At 40.4% G+C, this 24088-nt stretch overlaps 1 protein-coding gene across 2 annotated transcripts; it reads right to left on the reverse strand.

Moving 5' to 3' along the window:
- Positions 1-200: 200 nt before the first annotated feature.
- Positions 201-23976, reverse strand: PSMA5 (proteasome 20S subunit alpha 5). 2 transcript variants are annotated; one of them, XM_060086203.1, is made up of 9 exons: positions 23848-23976; positions 19329-19395; positions 12411-12537; positions 10103-10170; positions 9061-9168; positions 8861-8919; positions 8167-8269; positions 6856-6942; positions 201-449 (listed from the first exon to the last, which is right to left on the reverse strand). In XM_060086203.1, the coding sequence occupies exons 1-9, from the start codon at positions 23874-23876 to the stop codon at positions 372-374; spliced, it is 726 nt and encodes a 241-aa protein (XP_059942186.1). In that variant the 5' UTR covers positions 23877-23976; the 3' UTR covers positions 201-371. The 2 variants fall into 2 exon arrangements, with proteins under 2 accessions (XP_059942186.1, XP_059942192.1); XM_060086209.1 differs by having other exon boundaries at positions 23954-23972.
- Between the last annotated feature and the right edge of the window lie 112 nt (positions 23977-24088).

The following is a 24088-nucleotide window of genomic DNA, read 5'->3' on the forward strand; positions in this document are numbered from 1 at the left end:
TATAACACATGAGGAGGAGTTGGACTAGTTGGGAGTTCATCTGTCAACACCAAGGAATTCATAATATAGTTGATTCTGTTGTACAGAGCCACTAAAACAATTTTAGGATACTGGTAGGATAGGGATATTAATACCACTATCCTTTTTGCCCCCAACACAAGTATTTTATACACAAGACTGCATTAGAAGAGAATAGTCTATTAACAAATATTCAAAATTTTTCTTTATTTCAGAACTGCCTTTATGTACAGACATCATAAAAAAATGCACATACACTGGAGATTTTCCAAGGAATTGGAGCTGGAAATAAAAGTTAAGGGCAACTAGGAGAACTGAAACTGTCCCCAAGAAATTCTGAGGATCACGCTTCCTTAAATGTCCTTGATAACCTCTTCAAGTTCTTCCTTTGTGAACATGTGGAAATTCTGGCCAGGCTGCACTGTGGCTAGCTGGAAAGAAAACAGAGAAGGGTTAATAAGCTCGGCTCGATCACCCTGCTTATAGCCCCAGCACGGTCAGGAGAAGTTGTTGGTGACGCAGCTGTTCATTAGGAACTAAGGGATCTGCTGTCCCAGGGATATCCTTTCCAGCAGCAGGTCCTAAAATAGCTGTCTGACTCCAAAATAAAAATCTTCTTGACCAAATTTTCTATTTTGAGGTTAACCCACCACATAATAGTTAACCAAATGCCTGGCATCACTGTCCCTTCTTGAGGTTACTTCAACAAGGATCACAAAAGCAGCAGCAAATTGGGGTCAGTAGTTTTTTCTGTTAAAGATTCCTTTAGAAATATATTAAAAGCATATTCACACACTTGCAAGTTGAGTTTGTGTATGTGACCTTGGTATACTTGCCCACTCTGTGCCTCAATTTCCATCAGTAAAATGGGGATAAAAGCACCTAACTCATAGGGTAGTTGTGAGGATTAAATGTGTCAATCCATGTAAAATGCTTAGAACAGTGTCTAGAACATTGTAATAAGCACCACATAATTAACTATTATTGCTGGGTATTATTTTCTCTAAAACTGCCCATATGGTAACTTAATAAGAAAAACATTTGTTTTGTTTTTTTAAAAGGACTGGCGATGAAAAGATCTCATTAACACTGACCATAGGAAATCAGTTGCGAGTAAAGATATTAGTAATAACCAGCAGTCCAGATTATAATGTATTTAAGCAATAAAAGACTAGGGTCAGAAGATGGTTAGTTTCAAATTTAACCAAACCACCAGGTTTTCCATCATCTCTGCTGACAACATAGTCCCATGTTTTAGGGTAATACTGAGGAATAGGTGCCACTTCACTTTTCCCTTTAGCTTTTGTGTTTAATTTGTTTGAAATGTCATTTCCTTATATTATCTTTTTTTAACTTTAAAATTAAACATAGTAGGGCATTTTTTGAGTAATATTCACCACTGATATTTAGTATAATTTGAAAACTGCCAAAATTAGCATAGCCCAGTTACATGATGTTTATTATTCTCTGCCTCAACTACAGGTAAAATTTAGAAGAAGACTACTACTGCACATCTTAAAACACCTGAAGATCTGGTCTGGGGACAGACTAAAAAAAATGTTCTCTCAAAGCCTGAAGTCTCCATTAGATTCTCCTAAAAGATCTATCCAATTACACGAAATATCAGAAGAGTCCCAAACATATTTGTAAAATATATGTAAAATAATTTAGTGATGTCCATATAGACCATGAGTTCTATTCCAAGGAAATTAAAATATATAAATGCTTTTCTTAAGGACATGAGGACAGAGAGATACAAAGTCAATAAACCAGAGAAGAGTGAGAGCCTATAGAGTTTTTTGTCAAGTCACCCATGGCTCACAGGCTAGTCCTCCCAAACCACTACAGGGGCTAAAAACCAGAAACTGGGCAACTCTGAATTAGAACAGACCTATAGAACCAGGCTGCAAATCAATACTAATAGGACTTAAACCAAATACTGCCTTCAGGAAGGTACCCATCACTAGGTGAGTAAAAATAACCCCTTGCCATTTACTTACATAATGAATATGAAAGCTACTTTTCCATTTATCTCATTTTACTTTCTTTTTTAAAATATACATTTATTTATTTATTATTATTATTTTTGGCTGTGTTGGGTCTTCCTTGCTGCGCGCGGGCTTTCTCTAGTTGCGGTGAGCGGGGGCTACTCTTCATTGCGGTGCGCGGGCTTCTCATTGCGGTGGCTTCTCTTGCTGAAGAGCACGGGCTCTAGGCGCGCGGGCTTCAGTAGTTGTGGCACTCAGGCTCAGTAGTTGTGGCTTGCGGGCTCTAGAGCACAGGACCAGTAGTTGTGGCGCACGGGCTTAGTTGCTCCGTGGCATACAGGATCTTCTTGGACCAGGGATCTAACCTGTGTCCCCTGCACTGGCAGGCGGATTCTTAACCACTGCGACACCAGGGAAGTCCTCACTTTACTTTCAAAAAACCTCTGTGAGGCAGGTAAAACAGATATTTTCTTTTATTGATTTGATCAATAATTAATTGCTAAGCACCTGTGTACTAGTTACAGTTTTACGAGGCACTAAAGATCCAAAGGTGAAGAAAGTCTGTCTTATTTACTAAGAGCGCTAGACACCAAATGCTTTTAATGTCAGGTAAGTGTTACAACAGAGCCAAGAATACATAAAGGCACAAAGGAGTAATCTAGGGGGAGTCCAGGAAGGCTTCAAGGAGAAGCAATCTTTGAGTTGTGTCTTAAAGCACTACAAGAATGGGTCAGTCAAGGAGCAGAGGGCAGACTGAATATGCAAATGCATAAATGCACAAAACAAGATGATGTATTTGCAAACTGAAAGTAATTCCGAATGACTAGAGCAGAGGTTGCATATGTGATGAGATGAAATGGAGAGGTAGCAGGAGTTCAGAGCTCAGAGAGAGATAGTGTATTAAAGTGGTAAAAAGTACAGGACCCCAAATCAGACCTAGTTTCAAACTGACTCCACCATTTACCAATGCTGTTACTTTGGGCAAGGTCTTGCCTTCTCAAAGCCTCAGTTTCCTCCTCTGTAAAATGGAAGTAGGAATACCTATCTCATAAGGCTATTGTGAGGATTAAAAGATAATTACATGTAAAATTAGCAAGGTACCTAACGGGTTAAACATATGCCTTAAGAAGTAGTGAATTACTGTGACATGAAAAGAAGTTTGGAATTTATCTTGCAGACAGTTAAGAGTCAGAAAAGACTTTTTACAAATGGAGGACAATTGAGATTAGATATGCAATTTAGAAAATCCACTTCAGTAGCACAATGGAAGGGGAAATGGAATGAAAAGGAGGAGGGCAAGGCTAGAGGCAGGAAGACTAGCTAGGATATCTGAAAACATACAAGGCAGGAGAAAAATGAGGGCCTGAACAAGAGAAGGCCCTGGGAATAGGCATGAAGAAGAGGCACTGATATGAGTTATTTAAGGAGGCAAAGACACAAATCGGTGAAGGCAAAGGGAGGTCAAAGTCTTCCAGGTTTCTGCTGTGAATGACAGGTTCACTGAAGGTGTCATCAACCAGAATTAGAAATAAGGGAAGAGGAAATGGCTTTCAGGAAAAATGATGAGTTTAGTTTTACAACTGTCAAAAATTTGTGGTGTCTGCTTCAGAAAAGGTCATATAAGAAGTCTTGGGCTTCCCTGGTGGCGCAGTGGTTGAGAGTCCGCCTGCCGATGCAGGGGACGCGGGTTCGTGCCCCAGTCCGGGAAGGTCCCGCGTGCCGCGGAGCGGCTGGGCCCGTGAGCCATGGCCGCTGAGCCTGTGCGTCCGGAGCCTGTGCTCCGCAACGGGAGAGGCCACAACAGTGAGAGGCCCGCGTACCGCAAAAGAAAAAAAAAGAAGTCTTAAAAATGACCATGAAATCTGATAAAGAGGAGTTATCTTTGCAAGGGGCAGTCTCAGGGAAATAATAACAGAAACCAATGGCAGTGATTGAGAAATAAATGAGGCGAGGCAGTGAAGACAATGAATACAGATTCATCATCTAGCAATTAAAGGTTAAAAGAGACGATAAATGGAATAGCAATAAAATGTAACAAACTCCTGAATTTCAAAATTATTAAGTGAAAGAAGTGAGACACAAAAAGAATACACACTGTAAGATCCATTTATAAGAAATTCTAGAACATGCAAAACAAATCTATAGTGACAAAAAGCAGATCGGTGGAAGGAAGTGACTAAAAAGGGGCATGAGGGGGGCTTCCCTGGTGGCGCAGTGGTTGAGAGTCTGCCTGCTGATGCAGGGGACACGGGTTCGTGCCCCGGTCTGGGAAGATCCCACGTGCCACGTTGCGGCTGGGCCCGTGAGCCATGGCCGCTGAGCCTGTGCGTTCGGAGCCTGTGCTCCACAGCGGGAGAGGCCACAACAGTGAGAGGCCCGCGTACGGCAAAAGAAAAAAAAAAAAAAAAAGGGCGGGGGCATGAGGGAACTTTTGGGGACGACAGAAACGTTCTGTATCTTGTGGTTGCGGATACAAGGGTTATACCTTTGTCAAAATTCACTGAACTGTAAACTTAAAACAGGCGCACACTACAGTATGTACATTATGCCTCAATGAAGTTGATCTTTAAAAAAAAGGATACTGGGTAGAGAGAGGGGTTGACAAAGGTGGGTTTTGTTTTTTTGTTTCTCTAAAGAAAGATGCAACTTGGAGATTTTCCCTTTTTGAGGGGAAGTGGCTGTTGAGGAGAGGCTGGTGACGCAAGGGACAACTGGCGGAGCAGGGACCTCAAAGAGACAGAGGAGGATGGGCTCTAGAGCAGTGGCTCCCAAATGCCTGACCTTCTTAGACTGACCATCAGAGTCACCCAAGGAGATTTCAAAAATAGAGATTTCTGATGGACAGCCAAAGACTGATGGACAGCCAGGTTTGGAAACCATGAGTTAGAGCTTGGAAAAGTGGAAGTGCTCCTGTTTTAAAGGAAAGAAAACTCTAGTCGGGGATTAATGATACAGTGTGGATAAGACACACACCTGATGCTCTCTTCAAAGCAACACTGTAGTTGCACTGAAACTGAATGAGCTAAAAAATACCTTTGAAGTTTTAGTTGAACCAAGCAGGCCTTAGAACCTTCACTGTGAAATCAAAAGAGCTACATGTGAATTACTCTGAGGTAGCAAGGAGATAGTCTTAGTGGAAATGCCAAGACCCTATCTCATTCAGTACCATAGAAAACAAAGCACAAAAGGAACTGACAAAATCCCTCCTAAGGGTCAATATGGGCTATCGTTGCATTTTTTGTGCCTCATCATCTCAGAGACTGGCATGAAGGGGAAGCATTTTCAAATCTTTGCTGAGAAGGTGAAAAAACAACTATTTATGAAGTAAGTTTTCCGTTTCCATTCCATAACCCCCTCTCCCCATGACTGCTAAAGAAGCAAGACAAACACCCCTCCCGCAGCCCCAACCTCTCTCCAACTCTTCTCAGACCTTCCCACCATTAGGCCAGCCCCTTGTTCTGGCGCCCAGTTTTGCCCATTTCACTGCAGCCTATGGAACCGGGCTCTATTGGTGACAGATTGACAAACAATACTCTCCAGTACTCTCTCCATTCTTCTGCCCATAAACAGTCAATCCTCTGCCAGAGATTTATCCAAATATACATGTTCTCAATCTATGCTGAGCATAGCTGAAAAGTATCCTGGTAAGTGCTGATTGGTTTAACTACTCATTTGTGATTCCAGCTTCAGTTGGCCTTTAAAAATTTTTTAATTAAAATATAATATACATACATACCATGCCTCCAAGGGTAACCAGTATCCTGACTTTTTACAACTTGTTTTGTGATTTCAGCTTCAGCTAGCGTATTTTAATGTGACCCAGAAATCCTTTTACTCATCCCTGTCTTCCTTTCCCCTATCCATAATGACTTTTCCAAATATTTCCCATTCTTCTTAATTTCACTGTTGCATTCACCCACCCTCAGCAGATGATCTAAAAATCACCAGGGAAATATAACACCTCTCTCCCAATTCACCTCCAAACCTGCCTTAACTTTACTCATCATTACCTCCCATCCTCCTGTCTACTCTTAGGATCCTAAATAAGGGCATTCAGAATCTGGTCCACGTCTCCCCAGTGTCATCTCCCTATCTTACATACATCTCACACTCCAGCATTCAGATAAATCCCTCAGAGTTCCCTTTCACGCACAATGTTATTTTACATGTCCTGTTCCCTCTTCCTGGAATACCATTCTCTTCCCTTCTCCAAACTTCACCTCTTCCAGTAAGCTTTCCTAACGCCCCAGTATAAGTTATATGTTCCTGTGTCAATCCATTCATATTGCTATTACAGAAGTATCAACCTAAGCTGTTATTATCTGTATGTCCTCTATACTACTTAATGGGAACTGGATTTTCTGTGTCTGTATCCCTGGCATCTACATAGTACCTGGCATGTAATGGGTATTCAATATAATGCTGAATCAATTCTACTTTTCAAAACCAACTCCTTCATTTGTACCATGCCTTCTCTCTTCTACAACTTTTCCATTATTATCTAACTTCCACTTTTAATTCTTTTAACATTTTTCTATCCACTACTTGCTTCTCAGACTATAAAAGTATTTTCAAGTCTTTCCCCATCCTTAAAAAGACAAAAATCCTTTTCTTTAATGCTGCCTGCTGCTGACATTAATTACTTCTTGAGAAGGCAGCATATTCTTGTTTTGTCCACTTCATCACTCCCTTTTATTCTTTAACTCACCAAATTCTGGCTTCTGCCATTACCATATTACTAAATTTGCTTATTCACAGGATAATAACTTCTTAAGAACTGAGCATACAAAAATGTTACTATCTTGATCTTCAGCAATGAGAGCTATATCTGAATAAAACAGAAAAATACCTCTATGTTAGTTGCATTCAGCTTCTCCTCCATTACTTGTTTGAGGATTATGAGTGAAGATTTGATGGCTTCTTTCAGTGTCATAGACTTGAAACAAAGAGGGTAAGAAGAGTAGCCATTAATTGTACATAATGCCTCCTTCCTTCAAAGATTCCCCCTATATCTCCCTGAAGAAATGATTTAGCAAATATTAATAAATCAAACATCTCAATAAGTACAGTGCATTACAAGTATCTCCAGAATTCAGGTAAATGATAAATAAGTAGAGTACCTTTATTCAGAGAATAAAAAAGTCTTATTTTGAACCAGAACAAAGTTACCAACTTTAATATGGTAAGTGATCTTTGAAGAAGGGGAAAGAGTTAGACTTCTCTAGTTATTGTCTTTTGATCTAGAAGCAAGATAATATTGATGATATCCTGTGAATAATTCCCAAATGATCTAGAAGGTAGCCCAATGGTTTAGAAAATCTGCTCTTTGCTTACCCCATTTTGTACCTAATTTTCTGCACACGTAAAAGCAATACTAGGAGAGGTAGATGTAAGCAGGCATCCCTGTATGAACCACCTGAATGACAAGTAGGGCAGCCTTCAGCCACTACAATGAGTTACCTCAAACCAAGTCTTCCCATCCCACAAAGATAAAAAGTACCAAATGCCCACTTGCTTGGAGAGCCAGACTAGGAAATATAAACTGCTAAGTAAAGCTGTGAAGATAAAGGATAAACAAATTGTGGTACATCTATACCATGGTATACCACTCATCAATAAAAAGAAACTATTGAAATGTGCAAAAATATGAACATATCTCAAAAACAGTACGTTGAACGAAAAAAGGCAGACATGAAAATACAAACTGTATGATTCTATTCATAGAAAGACCAGACAAAACTAATCTATAACGGTAAATGTGCCTGAAAGGGGGGAAGAGACTGACTGGAGAGGAGGCAAGCATTTTGGGGCAGGGTGATGGAAGTTTGCTATATATATATATATGTATCTATTTTAAAGTATTTATTTATTTGGCCACGTCGGGTCTTAGCTGTGGCATGCAGGATCTTTTAGCTGCGGCCTGTGGGATCTAGTTCCCTGACCACAGCTCGAACCGGGGCCCCCTGCATTGGGACCATGGAGTCTTAACTGCTGGACCACCAGGTAAGTCCCTATATTTTGTTTTAAGTGCTGGTTACAAGGGTGTATACAATTGTCAAAACTCATAGAACTGAACTCTTAGGTCTGTGCATTTTATTGTATATAAATTATACCCTGATTTAAAAAAAAGATAATAGAAGTAGTGAGAATGCTTAATTACCTTGTGGTAAACTTCTTGCAAGGAGCTCTGGGCACCCTCTGAAGCAGAGCCAATTGCTCGAGCATCACACTGTACAAAGGTTCCAGATGGGTCCATATGAAACCTGCAAAACCACCAAAAAGAAGAGGATTAAAATGCTTAAGAACGGTGGCATTTTATGTAACAAACATCTCACTAAAAAATATAAATGCTTGGCCCTGCAGCCAGGAAATACCGAGGCACAGATCCAAAAGATGTTCTATGGCTGGAGAAACCAGATCTTTTAAAAAGTGTTTAAGAAAACTAATAATAATTTCTTCAGGGATTTAGAAGGGAAGTATATATAAGAATACTTTATATATAGAGTATATATAAATATGACACTTATGTATGCCTATCTAAATACTATTTGAGGATAGGGATCAAATCAATATTCCAAAGCAAGGCTCTAAAACACATTTTGACTACAGCAACAAAGTTACTTCTAATTTCTTTCCAGAAATAGCACTGATTCCAATAGAGGAGTTCTTCATAAAATCCCCAAATTTGTTTTGTGTAAGCAGCACAGAATCAATGAACTTTATAGAATTAGAAGCCCTTCATTTTTACAACTCTACAATAATCTTCTCACTTGATTTAAACAACTAGTCCCATCCCAAATGAAAATAATTCTCCCAAAAAGGAAGCAGGAAAAAAATGGCCAAATGGTACTTACAGCTGGGGTCCTTTTTCATCAACTCCTCCAAATAACAGTGCTACTCCAAAGGGACGAGACTAGAACCAAAAAGCAGGAGGTATTAAGATAAATAGCTACGAAGTAGGGGGGCGAGAAGAGACAGGAAAGACATGTTCCAAGGACAAATGTCATCAGTTCCACAGGACAGCAAGAAAGCTTGGCACAAGCATCAAACTCACCATGGCACCTGGATCTGCATCTTCTTCTCCAAACTGTAGAGCCAGATTTGACACAGCCTGAGTCACACTCTCCACTGTCATGGTCTCATTGTAGGTGAACCAGTGGTTCTAAAAGAAGAGCAAAGCATGGTCTACCTTTCGTAAGAATGGCATTAAAAGTAGTCCATCATCTCACCACACACATCCCTTTGAACTGTGGTTAGAAACTGAATGCTCAAGCTCTGGTGTGTTTTCCTTAACACTAAACTCAAATGCTCGGGACTGCATGAGAGGAAGAGAAATAGCTCTGGAAATAAAGTTATACCAAAAGGACTCTAAGCAATGATGACTTTTCAAGGGAGAGGATTGCTCCCTTGAAAAACAGAGTTAACCCTTCAGAGCACCAAATCTAGTCTTTTCACAAAGTGAAGGCTAATAGCTGAGTGCTGCTTTCCCTCAAAGGCCCTATCTTATCACTCTGCTGGAGTTTAAATTAAATGACTTATTCTTACATAAGTACTGACAGCAAACCTGCAAATAAGCACAAAAAATTTTTTTACCAATCAGATATTTTTTTCCTACCAGTCTACTACTCTGCAGGCAGCAGAAGCTCAGTTTAAAAAAAAAAATCAGTATTCCTAACCAGCATTTATCACCTGGTACATATCATTACTCACTACAGGAGAGCTGTCATTTGCAAGCCTAGCTGCAAAGGCAGTTGGGGTGAGAATTCCTTTAGCTATTTCTACCTCTTGCTATGGTGCTCCCACAGAAAGTCAATTAGGGAACAGAATGCAGTGCAATGCTTGTTTTATATAAGGCAAGTCAAAAAGAAGCAAGAGACTGTCAGCACTATTTACCAGGGCTTCCTCAAAGCTGCAATGGTTGGATGGCTAGACTCCAAGCCTCAGAAAGTTGTAACTAGGGATTCTACCCAAAATCACTCCCAAGAGCTACATCTGATATTAACACAGATACCTGCAGTACAGCCCAGGCAGTTATATCATCACTAAACAAAGAACACAAGCATCATGGTAAAAAGGAGAGATGATGCTAATTTTACCTGTGTCTCCACTCTGGCTTTATCAATTAAAGTCTTAGCATCAGCAATTAGCCCACTCATGGCACAACCTGCAATGTAAAAGCAACAGTGACCCGGTAGCCAAATCCTTGTAGAACTCTTTCATCCACTCAGGAAATACTGAAATTCTGGAGTGAAACCATGGCAGCCATTCAGCAATCCCATAGCAATATACCTAAGAGATTAGATGGGAAATTATCTGCACTGAACACAAGTATAATTATATCACTAATAAATAAAAACCATTCATAATGACACAGAAGTCCAGCTATTAAGGTAGGAGACAGAGAAGAGCAGCTAATCAAACATGAATTTCCACACTTTACATCCTCAAGCATTCCTTCAGCACTCTTTGGTAGCCCGTGATGCACTTTCAAACTAGGCAAGCACTAACAGTCCAACAGGAGAAACAAGGGAAAAAAAATAACTATCTAACTATGAGCTACAATGGAAGACACTAGAAGAAAATCAAGTCTTTTCACTTTCTGACCCAACACAAACTAGTTATATGAGAGATGGCCCAAGATGCCAAGATTATGGCTGTGACTTTACATGTCATGACCCAAATCTAAATTTCCAGCCTGGGTCTCACTCCCACATTTCAGACCTATAAAGCCAAATGACTCCCTTAATATATCTACTTGGATAGAACACAGACTCAACTCATTTCCCTTCTAGGCTCCATCTTTTTCCCTGGTCCTCACAACCAACTGAATCCCAAATTCTATCAATCGCTGTCTGATTAGCCTGTCTGGCATTAGTCCTTACCTCTCCGTTTTCTGGCCACCACCTTGGTTAAGCCTTCATCATCTCTTTATTTGGACTATTAAAAAAATTTCTGACCTGGTCTCCCTGCCTCCAGTCTCAGCCCCCTTCACTGTACCTTCAACACTACTATCAGAATGGTCTTTCTCAAATCCTAATCTGATCATATTTCCTCAGTGCTTAAAACCTTGGCAATGCAAAAGGATCAAGTTCAAGCTCTTTAGTTTGGTAAAAAGGACTTCCACTGTTTGATCCCAGACTCATTTCTTGCCACATTCCACCTGCCAGTCATGCCAAACTGCGTGTGCCAGGGTATTTTATATTTTACACCACCACAGCTTTGCTCTTTTCTATTCCCTCTGACCAGAAAGCTCTCCCCTGCTACACCCAGGCACTTATTCACTTGGTAAACACTTCCTTATCTTTTAGAATTCAGTTCAGCTCAAGCATCACCTTTATGGAATCCTTTTCTGAAAACCTCACTACCACTGGCCCCAGGGAAAACTAATTGTTTCCTCCGTTGTACCCCTACTAAGCATATACTATAGCCTTTCTTAATACCCACTTCACTTAATTGCATTGACTTATTTACATATCTACCTCTGTTATTAAACTGTATGCTCCTGGAACACAAGGGGACTATGTCTCATTCCTTTCTGTGCCCCTGGTGTCTAGCACAAAGCCTGGCACATAATAGGTTCTCAATTTGTTGAACGAAGTGACACTGACCTACCTCCAAAAGGTAGATGGCTTCAGATAAAGTAGATACAATGTTCTAATCTTAAAAGACTAAATCTCAGTTTCTATATCTATGAAAGAGATAATGTCAAGTTCCCTGAGTCACTATGGCATTTGATTCTGACGCCCTCAAGCAATTATTTTACCAATGTTTCAGTAATTAGATGACTAGATAGGTTAAGTAAATGTGGGCAGTCAACTAAAATGCCATGCTATAAATAGGTAGAACTACTCATCATGCTATAATGATGCTAGAAGCCACGGCAGGGGAATTTAACAGGGACCCAAAAAAAAGGGAGGAAGGGAAGGTGAGGGGAGATAGATTGAAATGAAAAATCTGAAAACAGAGGAAGAGTACCGAGCTGGGTCAAAGTCTATCATCCTTATACTCTCTGCACCTTAGTTACTCTGAAGATCTTTAAGAACTTCTCTTTCCTTAGTGGACACCCCTACCTTCCCACACAATCCTCTGCTCCAGGTAGCCCCCTAATGTTATGCATCGATGAAGACCCAGCCATCAGAGGGAACTGGCCTATGATTCAACCTTCACATATTTCAATAACCATCACATTTGCTAAGTATAAATGTGAGGGAGAAAGGAACGTCTGGGAGTAGGTGAATCCTATAACTGCTTCCTACTGCCTATATTATGCACAGTGGCCTACTACCTGGAAAATGATAACTAACAAGGGATAAGATGTTCACATAATGAACCTCCCTTGAAACATCAAAGAAGACTAATTAACCCAGGCAAGATCCTACAGACCAGCCTTCTCCTACTCCTTACCTATGTGAGCATCAATCTCTACAATTTTCTCAATGCTGCTGGGCTCCATGAGTGGAGAGGTAATTCTCTTCTCCACAGCTAGGCACACACCCTCTGATGTCTGGATCCCAATGGCTGTAGAACCAAGCTAAAGAGAAACAGGTTATGGTTATCATCTAGAAGTCAAAGAACAGTCTCACATACTCACCAGGAATCTCTCTGTATATCTTCACATGATAGACGCTTCAATCAGCCATATCTAGTACACAGAGAAAATAAGGAGCACCCTAATAATGTACTATTTCTGTCAATGGCAAGAGCACTGATTTACAGAATTTTGTGCTTCTAAAGGGGAAGTTCAATAAAGGTCTTGAAAATGTCTGGAAAATGATCAACTCTAATGCCAGTTTTTTGGAGAGGGGCAGATTCTAAAGTTCTAAACATAGTGGGCAAGAAGTAATACAACTCTAATGTTTTTTTCTGGACTTCGTATCTTTTTACCTCTGCTACCTTGATCTATCCCAAAAGGTGATATCCCTCAAATCTATGTGAACTCCAGAAAAGTAATTTACTTAAAAAAAAAGAAAGAAAGAAAAAAGAAAAGAAAAAGAAACACCACCACCAACATAAAAATATCTTTCAAGGTCACTAACAGTCTACAATATAGCTTGATTTCATCTCTCCATCTCCATGTCACCATCCTCATCACCCACCCCTTTGTCTCAGTTTCCTTATCTACAAAAGGGGGATAATAATAACAATACCTACGCATCAAGAGGGGTAAACACACATACATAAAATGCTTAAAATGGTAACTTGCACATAATAAATGAGCAACAAATGTTAGCTATTTTTTTATATGCCAAGATTACTTCAATAGCCTCCTACTTAGTCTCCCCATCTAATCTCTCTCTCCCAATGTATCTTTCATGTTATGGCCCGACTGATACAATAAAATGCTATTTTCATTATACTTCTCCTTCTCTAAAGAACTAATACCTCTCTATACTGCCTGTAACATAAAATCCAAGTAAGCTCCCAGAGTCCTCAAAACCTAATCCTACTTTACTCTTCCAACTTTATTATTTATCACTCTCCAGCAAAATCCCTCAGGTAGAGCCAAATCCATTTTCTCATGCCATAGTATCCGCTACCCTCGTTCTGCCCATGCCGTCACACCTAGAATACGCTCCTCCCTTTGCCTATCCAAACTCCACCCATCATTCATAAAGCCTTCCATGACTATATGTGCTCTCTCCTCTAAATAATCACTATATTTACTTACAGTAAATCACTATACTTACTTAGTTCTACAAAGCAATGACTATCAGTGTGAGCATCATATTCCTGGAGTCTGTTATGGCAAAATAGTCCAAAGAATTTCATCAATCACTGTGCATAACATGCTTAAAACGCATGCAAACTGAATGATCATGTCTCATACGTATACATATTATTTTTCAAATGTGTAAAGTTGTGACTTTATTTAGAAGTGTTGTTAAATATATATACCTGCTTTTCACTGTATATTTTCTTAATGGTACATGCATAACTACAGGAGCTAAAATGTCGAAGAATTTTATGTCAACAATGAGTGTTCTTACTTCTACGTAAGGTGTAGACTGAATGCATACATTAGCTCTACTCCTTCTCCAAGCCTGAGAACAGGAGATTAAAAGGCTTAAGCGGGGACTGGATAAGTCCACTAGGACAAAGAGAATGGACAAAGACACAGACACAACATTTTAAAGAAAGAAGATGGGTTAGTGATTACTCACTTAGCAAACCTGAGAAATCCAAATCCTAAGCCAGTAGTAAAGAAAGTCAAGAAACAACCTGACTTCTATCATAGGACCCCCCAAAAAAGGGAATGGTGGCAACAAGGACCTCTGGAAATAGAAACAGAACAGCTAAAAATTATAAAATTGTTCAACGTTTGCTTAAGAGACAGATTTCCAGATCTCTTGCCCTATGTTGTAAAGCTAGATGATGGCCCCCACTCCCACTCCTGTAGAAGACTCTGGAGAGAGTAAAACAGAGGGTCTCTAGATTGGGGGATGCCACCATCGAAGGCAGAGTACTACAGGAAAACAGGGGAATTAAGTAGAAATTGACAAGTTTAATGTTAAGAACCCCAGCCTTCTTTCCCTGCTCAGCTCTCAGAAGCGAGCAGGCAGAAGCACCTTCCAGGCATGAAATGAGAAGAGACAGTTTTCTCTAGAGCAGTAGTTTTCAAATTTTCTGACCCAAATCTACATTAAGAAATATACTTTAGGGCTTCCCTGGTGGCGTAGTGGTTGAGAGTCCACCTGCCGATGCAGGGGACACGGGTTCGTGCCCCGGTCCGGGAGGATCCCACATGCCACGGAGCGGCTGGGCCCGTGAGCCATGGCCGCTGGGCCTGTGCGTCCGGAGCCTGTGCTCCGCAACGAGAGGGGCCACAACAGTAAGAGGCCCGTGTACCGCAAAAAAAAAAAAAAGAAATATACTTTATATCATGACCAAAATACACAAACAGATACAAAGAAATAAATGTAATAGAAGCAAAGTTTCATGAAGAAAACACTCACCAATACTATGAGCAAGGCATTCTGAGATCTACTGCTCCAGTCTACGTCAAAAAGAAATGCTCCCATGACCTACTAAATTGATTCAGTGCCCACTAATGGGTCAAGATCTGTAGTTTAAAAATATATATCTCTAAAGAAACTAGCTTGTTCAAGGGGAAAAAGAAATCTAAAGAAAAAAATTTTTTTTAGTCCTTGAGAAAGGTATTTTCATCCATAAAACAAGAGCAGGACACTAATAAGAAAAAGGAAAAAAACAAAAAAGCTTGGAAATTGAAAATACTTTCTTATGAAATCATTGGAGAACGGGTTCTACCAAATTGAAGGAATACATCAAAAAAGAAAATGACTTGCGATCTAACGCAAGAGGGAGTTAAACAGAGTTCCTAGGATGATGATGATAGAAGAGCCTAAGTATACAGCTGTGCAGCAGGCCCAGAGAACCAGTCCAGATTAGAGCTGGTCAAAGGCTCAAAGATTTCTTTAATAATCTTTTACAGGATACTTAATGTGCCTGAGTGTTTTGAGAGGATATACATAACTTGGAGAGACCCTGGGGCTGAATTATTGATATTTACATACTAAATTAGGCAAATTTTTTAAAGAGAATTATAAACTCCCAGGAAAACACTATTGTGCAGAAACAGAAAAATGGCTCAGGTATGAAAAGCATTTACATAGTCTTACCAATAGAAATGTTGACTAATGATCTAACAAGATTATGATAGATATGATATACATTGAGAGGGTTGCCCTATCTCTACCCCAGTAGGAAACTGTATCTGTGTGTCACTGGGGGCAGAAATCGTCACCCTTCATAATGAAAAGTCTGTGGATAATACCTAGGTGAAAAAAATGTAAGTCTGCGTTCCCATCTTAGAGATATGGAAGTAAATGCCAAGAAAATTAGCTAAAAGACTTTAAAATGTTGCATCTGAGAAGCTGAAGATAAAGAGGGGCAGGCTCGGGGATTTCTGCTTTCATTACAAGGTTTATAAAACGATTTTACCTTCTGACTAAAACTACATGCATGTATGCCTTAAAAATACAGTTGACCCTTGAACAATACAAGTTTGAACTGTGCAGGTCCACTTACATGTGGATTTTTTTTTTCAGTAGTAATACAACAGTACTGATCTGTGATTGGTTGAATGGGTGAATGAGGAACCACAGATATGGAGGGCCAACTATATCAATATATTATAGGCCAATTTTAGGCTGCTTGGAGGATCGGTGTCCTTAACCCTTGCCCTGTTCAAGGGTCAATTGTAAAATAAAAAAGTCAGAAACCATTGTCAGAGAATTTAATTTGGCACTTAGTTGTCCCCTAATTGTTTTATGTATAGTGTATTGATCTTGAATCTCCAACTGAACAGAGAAGAACAGAATTCATACCTACTTTTTAAATTTATTTATTTATTTATTTGCTTATTTATTTATTGCTGCATTGGGTCTTCATTGCTGCGCGTGGGCTTTCTCTAGTTGCGGTGAACGGGGGCTACTCTTCATTGCAGTGTGTGGGCTTCTCATTGCGGTGGCTTCTCTTGCTGTGGATCATGGGCTCTAGGTTCATGGGCTTCAGTAGTTGTGGCACATGGGCTTCAATACTTGTGACTCACAGGTTCCAGAGCACAGGCTCAGTAGTTGTGGCTCACGGGCTTAGTTGCTCTGCGGCATGTGGGATCTTCCTGGACCAGGGCTCGAACCCAAGTCCCCTGCATTGGCAGGCGGATTCTTAACCACTGCACCACCAGGGAAGTCCCCATACCTACCTTAAAACTTTATCTAGCAGGGTTATTCTCAACCGGGGGCCATTTTACCACCTAGGGGACAACTGACAAAGTCTGGAGACATTTCTGGCTGTCACAACTGGAGGAGTGAGTGCTACTGGCATCTAATGGGTAGAGGCCAGGGATGCTGCTCAACAGCCTGCAATGCACAGGTCTGTCCCCCACAACAAAGAATTATCCATTCTAAAATGCCAATAGTCCCTGTAATTATTTTGTGGAGGAAGTTCTCATAGCACAAGAAAAAAATTTCAACTTGTTCAATTTGGCCTCCAACTTAAATAGCTTTCTAGGACTTCCCTGGAGGCGCAATAGTTAAGAATCTGCCTGTCAGTGCAGGGGACACGGGTTCGAGCCCTGGTCCGGGAAGATCCCACATGCCGCGGAGCAACTAAGCCCGTGCGCCACACTGAGCCTGCGCTCTAGAGCCCGCAAGCCACAACTACTGAGCCCACATGCCACAACTACTGAAACCCGTGCACCTAGAGACTGAGCACCACAACGAAGAGTAGTCCCCGCTCACCGCAACTAGAGAAAGGCCGCGCGCAGCAACGAAGACCCAATGCAGTCAAAAATCAATCAATCAATCAATTAATTAAAAAATAGATTTCTATGCTTCTACTCCAAAAAAGTGTCAATATTTTGAGACAGGCTATTTTACAAAATATATCAAAATCAAGATAATTTTCTCTTGTACATTACATTTATCCCCAGACATTTCAATATTATGATTCTGACTAAACTCCACCCCCACCCTGGGTTGGGACCGGGGAGACGGAGAAGGGAAGAAAGGGAACATCTGAACTGACTATGTATTATTTATTTAATATAATTTACTAGCATAGTAACCAATATCCAGATGCTCAGAATAATACAATAATTTTGACACTGCCACAGATTTCCATTTCTTCCCCCAAACCTACTCTAAAAGGCATTCTGCCCCCACCTCAGCTGGCTATATCTCACCCATGCCATCCATACAGCACCTCTACGTGATAATTTCTATTTGTCAGTCATTTTTAGAAATTTCTCCAGCTCCTTTCATACTACTAAATCCTTATAGTTATCAAATTGCTTTCACATTGGCTAAGTTGCCAAGACAACAACAAGGTTGTTTCAACACCCAAGAGTATGAATTTTTACACAGGTTAAGCAGCATACATTAATGGCACTACTCCATCCTAGCTCAAACTAGGGCTACAGAGATCAGATACCATCTCGTTATCTCTAAGCAACATGGAAATTACTAGCACTAAGGGGCTTAAGGAGAACCCAAAAAACTGAGAATTACTCTTCGCTTGCACATCTGGATAGAACTATTATCTTAGCTGAGCCTCAAAATAAATGCTACAGCTTGGAATTGTGATAATCTCAGACTGCATAGTAACATATGGTTTAAATATAGGGCACACATGATGAGAAATAGAAAACAGGCACTTTTTGTAGCTGGCCCATCGTTTTCTGCCAACTATCTACAACAATGCTTCCACCTTCACTCCTATGTCTTCAACTAAGAATCTTCTTTGCCCTTTCCAGATTCTCACACAACGATTTCCCCCAATACACTCTTTCTAGAGGAGGTAACTTAGAGGGAAACACAATAGTTCTCTTCAAATATGTGAGGAATTGCCTTATGAAAGAGGTTTAAACATCCTGTATGGTTCAAGGGCAAAACTAGGGCCAACTGAAGGAAACTTCAGGAAGCTAGACTTTCAATTCAATATAAGGATAAATTTCTAAACCATTATGAACTATTTCCAAATAGAATGAGCTATCTAGTGAGAAAATATTCTGTCACTAGATCTATTAAAACAGAAGCTGTTTGGGGATGTAGAGGTGATTGAAACGGAGTGAAGAGTTGGACTAGATCAGTGATTCTCAACCCTTGCTAGACACTAAGAATCACTGAGGTAGTCCTTAAAAATACTGATGCCTGGACCTTATCCTAAATGACCTAATTTAGATCTAAAGCAGAATTTAGATTATCCATAATCCAACAAATAGAAGGTCCCACATAACTAACTTTAGTATAAATAGCTTATTTTCTAACTAATTTTTTGAATACTGGTTTGAACTATTCGATTTTGTTGTTAGATTACAGGACACATCTCTTATTCAGACCCAAAAATGTCTAGTACAAATTGACAAATTTACCAACAAGAATACAGGTGATCAGTTAAATGATTTGTTCAAGATGATAAAATATCTCCCAGGTGCTAACTCAGGAATTCTAGACCCCTTTCTTTATAGCCAAGAAGATTATAAACACAAACATGTCCTTCCAACCCCACTAAGAAAAAGCTACTTACATAACTATGAAGCAGTTATTTGTTTAAAAAGTTCCAAAGTAGTTGTTAGGAATGGGATTGAAATTGTTATACAAATGGTTAATTGTGCCCAACAGTGTAAATCAACTATACTTCAATAAAAAAATAAAATTAAAAAGAAGGTTAACTATGGTTGATTAAAGGGAGATAAAGAACATTTTCTAAAGGAACAGGTAAAACACATTTACTCCAAATGTTCTGCCAGCGAAGTACTAAGTTGCCATGAAACTTCAAAAACTACCCCACTTGATACTATACCTTGATAGCCTCAATGGCATATTCCACTTGAAATAATCTTCCCTCAGGAGAAAAAGTATTCACACCCCTATAATTAAAAAAAAGAAAAAGGTATTAAAATTGTCAAAAAATAAGCGTAGAGACACTAAAGTCAAGTTCCTTGACATCTAGCTCAGATGGCTACACGATGTGCACACTGCCTTTATGCTCCTTTACCCACAACAATCTGTAGCTATTTTTTGGTACATTAACAGTTTTTCAAGAGAATGGAACCTATACATAGAACACCTCTGCCCCACTCCCATAATATCTTCAAACTGATCAAATGAAACCAGGTGACTTTCTGCCTCAATCCTGAATCAATTTGGAATCCCTCTGGTAAATTCATGCCCCCAAACTATCAGGCAATTCCTAAGAAAATGTGCATTTATCCTTATCCTCTTCCCATTATGTGAATTTGATGTTAATATCTTACTTTTTAGTAAAAGTCAGCCACAGGGACATTTCTCTATTTATTTGTATGAATTAGTATTGTTATCTGAACAACAGACTGAGATCTGCTGCAGTTCCTAAAGCCTAACCTAGTTAATTCATTCAATACATTATACAGGCCAGACTGCTCTTCTCCCTTAAACAATTCCCAACCTTTCCTTGCTCATCTGTTAGAAATCCCTTTGGAGAAGAGGCATCACGGTCCTAGCTATAAAAGCTTTCCGCACACAGTGGACACTTTAAGAATATTTGAACAAATGAATGAAAATAGTTGTGCTCCTTGGTTTATGGAGTCTGGAGTTTATAACGTGTAAGATGATATAGAGCAGTGTTTTCAAATTTGTTTTATCAAAACCTCTTTTTTGTTTGTTTGTTTTTTTGTTTTTGTGGTACGCGGGCCTCTCACTGTTGTGGCCTCTCCTGCAGCGGAGCACAGGCTCCGGACACGCAGCCTCAGCGGCCATGGCTCACGGGCGCAGCCGCTCCGCGGCATGTGGAATCCTCCCTGACCTGGGCACGAACCCGTGTCCCCTGCATCGGCAGGCGGACTCCCAACCACTGCGCTACCTGGGAAGCCCCAAAACCTCTTTTTTTTTACAAGAGAAATATTATATATATATATCCCAAATATAAAACAGATAATAATACAAGTTGACATTTACTGAATATGTACTATATGCCTGGCACTGTTACAAACCTTTAAATGACAACACACTTAATTCTCAAAACGATCCCATGAAATAGTATTCTAAAGCGATACTATTTTAGAGATGAGGAAGTTGAGACACAAAGAGGTTGAGTAATTTGCCCAAAGTCACTCAGCATATAAGAGGCAGAACTGGAATGAGAATTTAGGCAATCTAAGACCAAGCTTTCAACCATCAGGAGTCAAAAGAGAATCTCACCATTCCAGCCTCCTACTTTCCCCAGAGGTACTATCACTAATGTCATTTAAAAGGAAATTTAGGACTCTAAGAAACAGCTTTTAAAAATCACTGAGAGGAAAGTCCGAGGGCAGAAGACCTGGGATTAAATTCTAGTTCTGCCACTTACTAACTTTAATTCGCTCAAATGAAAAAAAAAATCTATCCTGCCTCTGTCATAATACAATTGGTATTGAATTGCACAGATTATGAAAGCACTTTGTAAAGTGTAAAGTACTATGTGAATACGAATACAGTATTTTCACCCTAATTCAGGAACTTCATCCTGTTGAGGTATTACTAAGTCTTCCCTAATGTGGGCTCTGCTCTTGGCCCTGTTTTCAAACTTTCTCCGGGTTATTTCATTTATGTCAAGCACTAACTACTTCCAAATCTCTATTACCAGTTTGACCTCTTTCCTGATTAATCTGAAAGCCTCCTGAGCATTTCCATTTGGATATCCCATTAGTACCAAACACTTGACATTTTCCAGTCTGAAATATCCAGTCACCCTTGCAAAATCAGCTACATCTCCTGCCATTCCTACTTCATTTTTATTTTAAAACACCTCGCATCTCCCAGTTCCCCAAACTATAAAGTTCTGAATGATCTGACTCACTCCTCCCCTTTTCCCATAATTAACCATATGCCAAGTCATATCAATTCAAATCAGTCCCCCCCCACGCCTCCCCCCCACAGTAACTCAACACTCCCTTCCATTCTCAATGCCCTCATTACCTTTCACCTAAGTATTTTAATAGCCTCCTAACTGGTATTGATTCTCTTTCCTCTAATCCAGTCAATTAATCTCTATACAACACAATTATGATTATGTAACTTCTTAAAATGATAATTTATGCCACACAGATGCCTACAAAATAAGACCCAAACTTCTCAACCTCATATTAAAAACCATCCAGTATCTAGCACCATAGTGTTTTCCCAGATCTCCCCCCATTCCCATATGTGTATCATATGTGCCAGCAGACTAGAATTTTCACAAACACCAACTATGTATGCTTTCCCACTGCCCCTCCTTTGTTCATCCTATATTCTCTGCCTCAAAACTATTCACTCTTGGGCTTCCCTGGTGGCGCAGTGGTTGAGAGTCCGCCTGCCGATGCAGGGGACACAGGTTCGTGCCCCAGTCCGGGAAGATCCCACATGCTGTGGAGCGGCTGGGCCCGTGAGCCATGGCCGCTGAGCCTGCGTGTCCGGAGCCTGTGCTCCGCAACGGGAGAGGCCACAACAGTGAGAGGCCCGCGTAACGCAAATAAATAAATAAATAAATAAAACTATTCACTCTCACTCTCCATATTTATTAAAACCTTACATCTAAGACTCAGTTTATTTATGTTTTTTTTTAATTAATTTATTTATTTAGGCTGTGCTTGGTCTTACTTGCAGCAAGTGGGATCTTCATTGCCGAATGCGGGCTCTTGGTTGCGGCATGCATGTGGGATCTAGTTCCCTGATCAGGAATCGAACCCGGGCCCCCTGCATTGGGAGCACGGAGTCTTAGCCACTGAAACACCAGGGAAGTCCCTAAGGCTCAGTTTAAATATCAGCTCCTTTTGAAGTTTTCCATAATACCCTAATATTGAATGCAATCTCTCTCATCAAACTCCCATAGTGTTGATCTGAGCTTCTCTAATGACATGAACACATTTCTGAATTATACGGTAGTTACTTTAGTAAATAGTTCTTTAAAAGACAGTCTCCCATATGAGAAAAAGGATCATGACATTGTTCACTGCCATATGACAAGCATTCAAGTACCTTAGCTAAGTGAATAAAAAAGGACTGTTTTAGGCATTCTTTAGGAAGATACAAAAATGAGTAACACAAAGCAGTTAATAAAGATGTTAAGTAAATGATCACAAAAACCTTAATAAAGGCTTTCTGATAAGAATAACAATTTCCATCATACACACCCCTTACTCAAAATTATATCACCCACAGATGATTCTCTTCAATGCTCTGGAAGCTAAATATTGACTAACAAAGTCATTTTATAGGACAGTAGGAAAAGGAGTCCGTTTTTTTTTTTTTTTTTAAGGAGTCAGTCTTAAAACCTCACATACATTTTCTATGCGTCAGTAAAAGGATTTTTTTCTTAAAGTGGTAGTTCTGATAAAACTTTTGACAGGTTCAACATATACTTGACAAGAAATGCAGCTTCTCAAGCCATCTAGTACAAAGAAAACATCTGCCTTTCCTGGTTTTAAAATTAAAAAAAACAATAGCTATGTGAAACGTAAATGATCAAAAGAGAAACTGAAAGTAAAAATGTCTACAGCATAAGTATGTACAATTTAATATTACTTAACTTTTCCAAGCTCTGAAAGATTTTTTGTTTTATACAAATACAACAATCTCACAGCTTTGATTTCAAAAACAGATCTGGCTTCAACACACATTTAAAGTAACTTGCTTTAAACTGTTCAAAAAGTCAGAAAAGCCTGGGTCTAGTTGAATCAGCATGATGACAAAACTCTTGAGAACACTCTAAACCCCAGTTCCCATAAAATCAGACTCCATACACTGTATCTGGGCAAAGCTGAGACTTCCTTCGCGCTTCTGCAGAAACTATACATCACATCACGCCCCATTACACCGCAATCAAAGGAATGGCTGCTCTATTCCCACAGCTAAGAAACGGAAAACGAGGTTGTCCTCCTAGAAGGAAAAGGGAGCTGATATGATCAAACCCATTAAGTGATCTCTAATTGCTTTTTCTTCCAGGCACACGTTTACATTTTTAAAAAGGCAGTCACACTCAGCACAAAAAGATGAAGGGGAGAAGGGGTGACTCCTGGCCTTTCCCAGGTTAAAGGTCGGAGTCGCGGCGCACCAGCCTTCTTTCCCCAAGTACAAAGCGGAGCTTCACGCTTCCGCACCGACTTCGGACACAGCAGTGACTCAGCGGTAGGACAAGTGCGGCCGACAGGCGCAACTCTAGCCTGGGGAATCACAGCGGGCGGCTGGGGAAGGCGAGAGATCCCCGGGCCGGGCCAGACTCGGGATCCTGGGGCGCCCCCATGACACGGCAGAACCCAGGCCCAGACCGGGCCCCGGGCCCGCCGACCCGTAACTTCCACCCCATTTCCCCCAGCCACACAGACCTGTCGTACTCAGACCGGGTGAGAAACATGGTAAGGGCAGGAGAAAACGGCAGCGGCCACTCGGGGATTCTGAGGGCCAAGACGAGTCCACCTGCACCCAACTCACCCACACCGCCACACAGCCAAGTCTCCGCTACCAACTGCGCGTGCGCTCGCAACCCCTTCAGCCCGCCCTCCTGTACCTGCCTTCTATTGGTTGGTCGGAGTTCCCGCCGAGGTGACTGGGCCAACGCGCTTCCCC

Source organism: Mesoplodon densirostris, chromosome 2, assembly GCF_025265405.1.
Source record: "Mesoplodon densirostris isolate mMesDen1 chromosome 2, mMesDen1 primary haplotype, whole genome shotgun sequence".
Lineage (NCBI taxonomy): Eukaryota > Metazoa > Chordata > Mammalia > Artiodactyla > Ziphiidae > Mesoplodon > Mesoplodon densirostris.

Coding starts and splice junctions, on each gene's coding strand:
- PSMA5 (XM_060086203.1), bottom strand. CDS start 23,876: ATGTTTCTCACCCGGTCTGAGTACGACAG. Junction 10,171..12,410: donor AGAGATTGATGCTCACATAG/GTAAGGAGTAGG, acceptor TTTACATTGCAG/GTTGTGCCATGAGTGGGCTA. Junction 8,920..9,060: donor ATGCAGATCCAGGTGCCATG/GTGAGTTTGATG, acceptor TTTTGGTTCTAG/TCTCGTCCCTTTGGAGTAGC.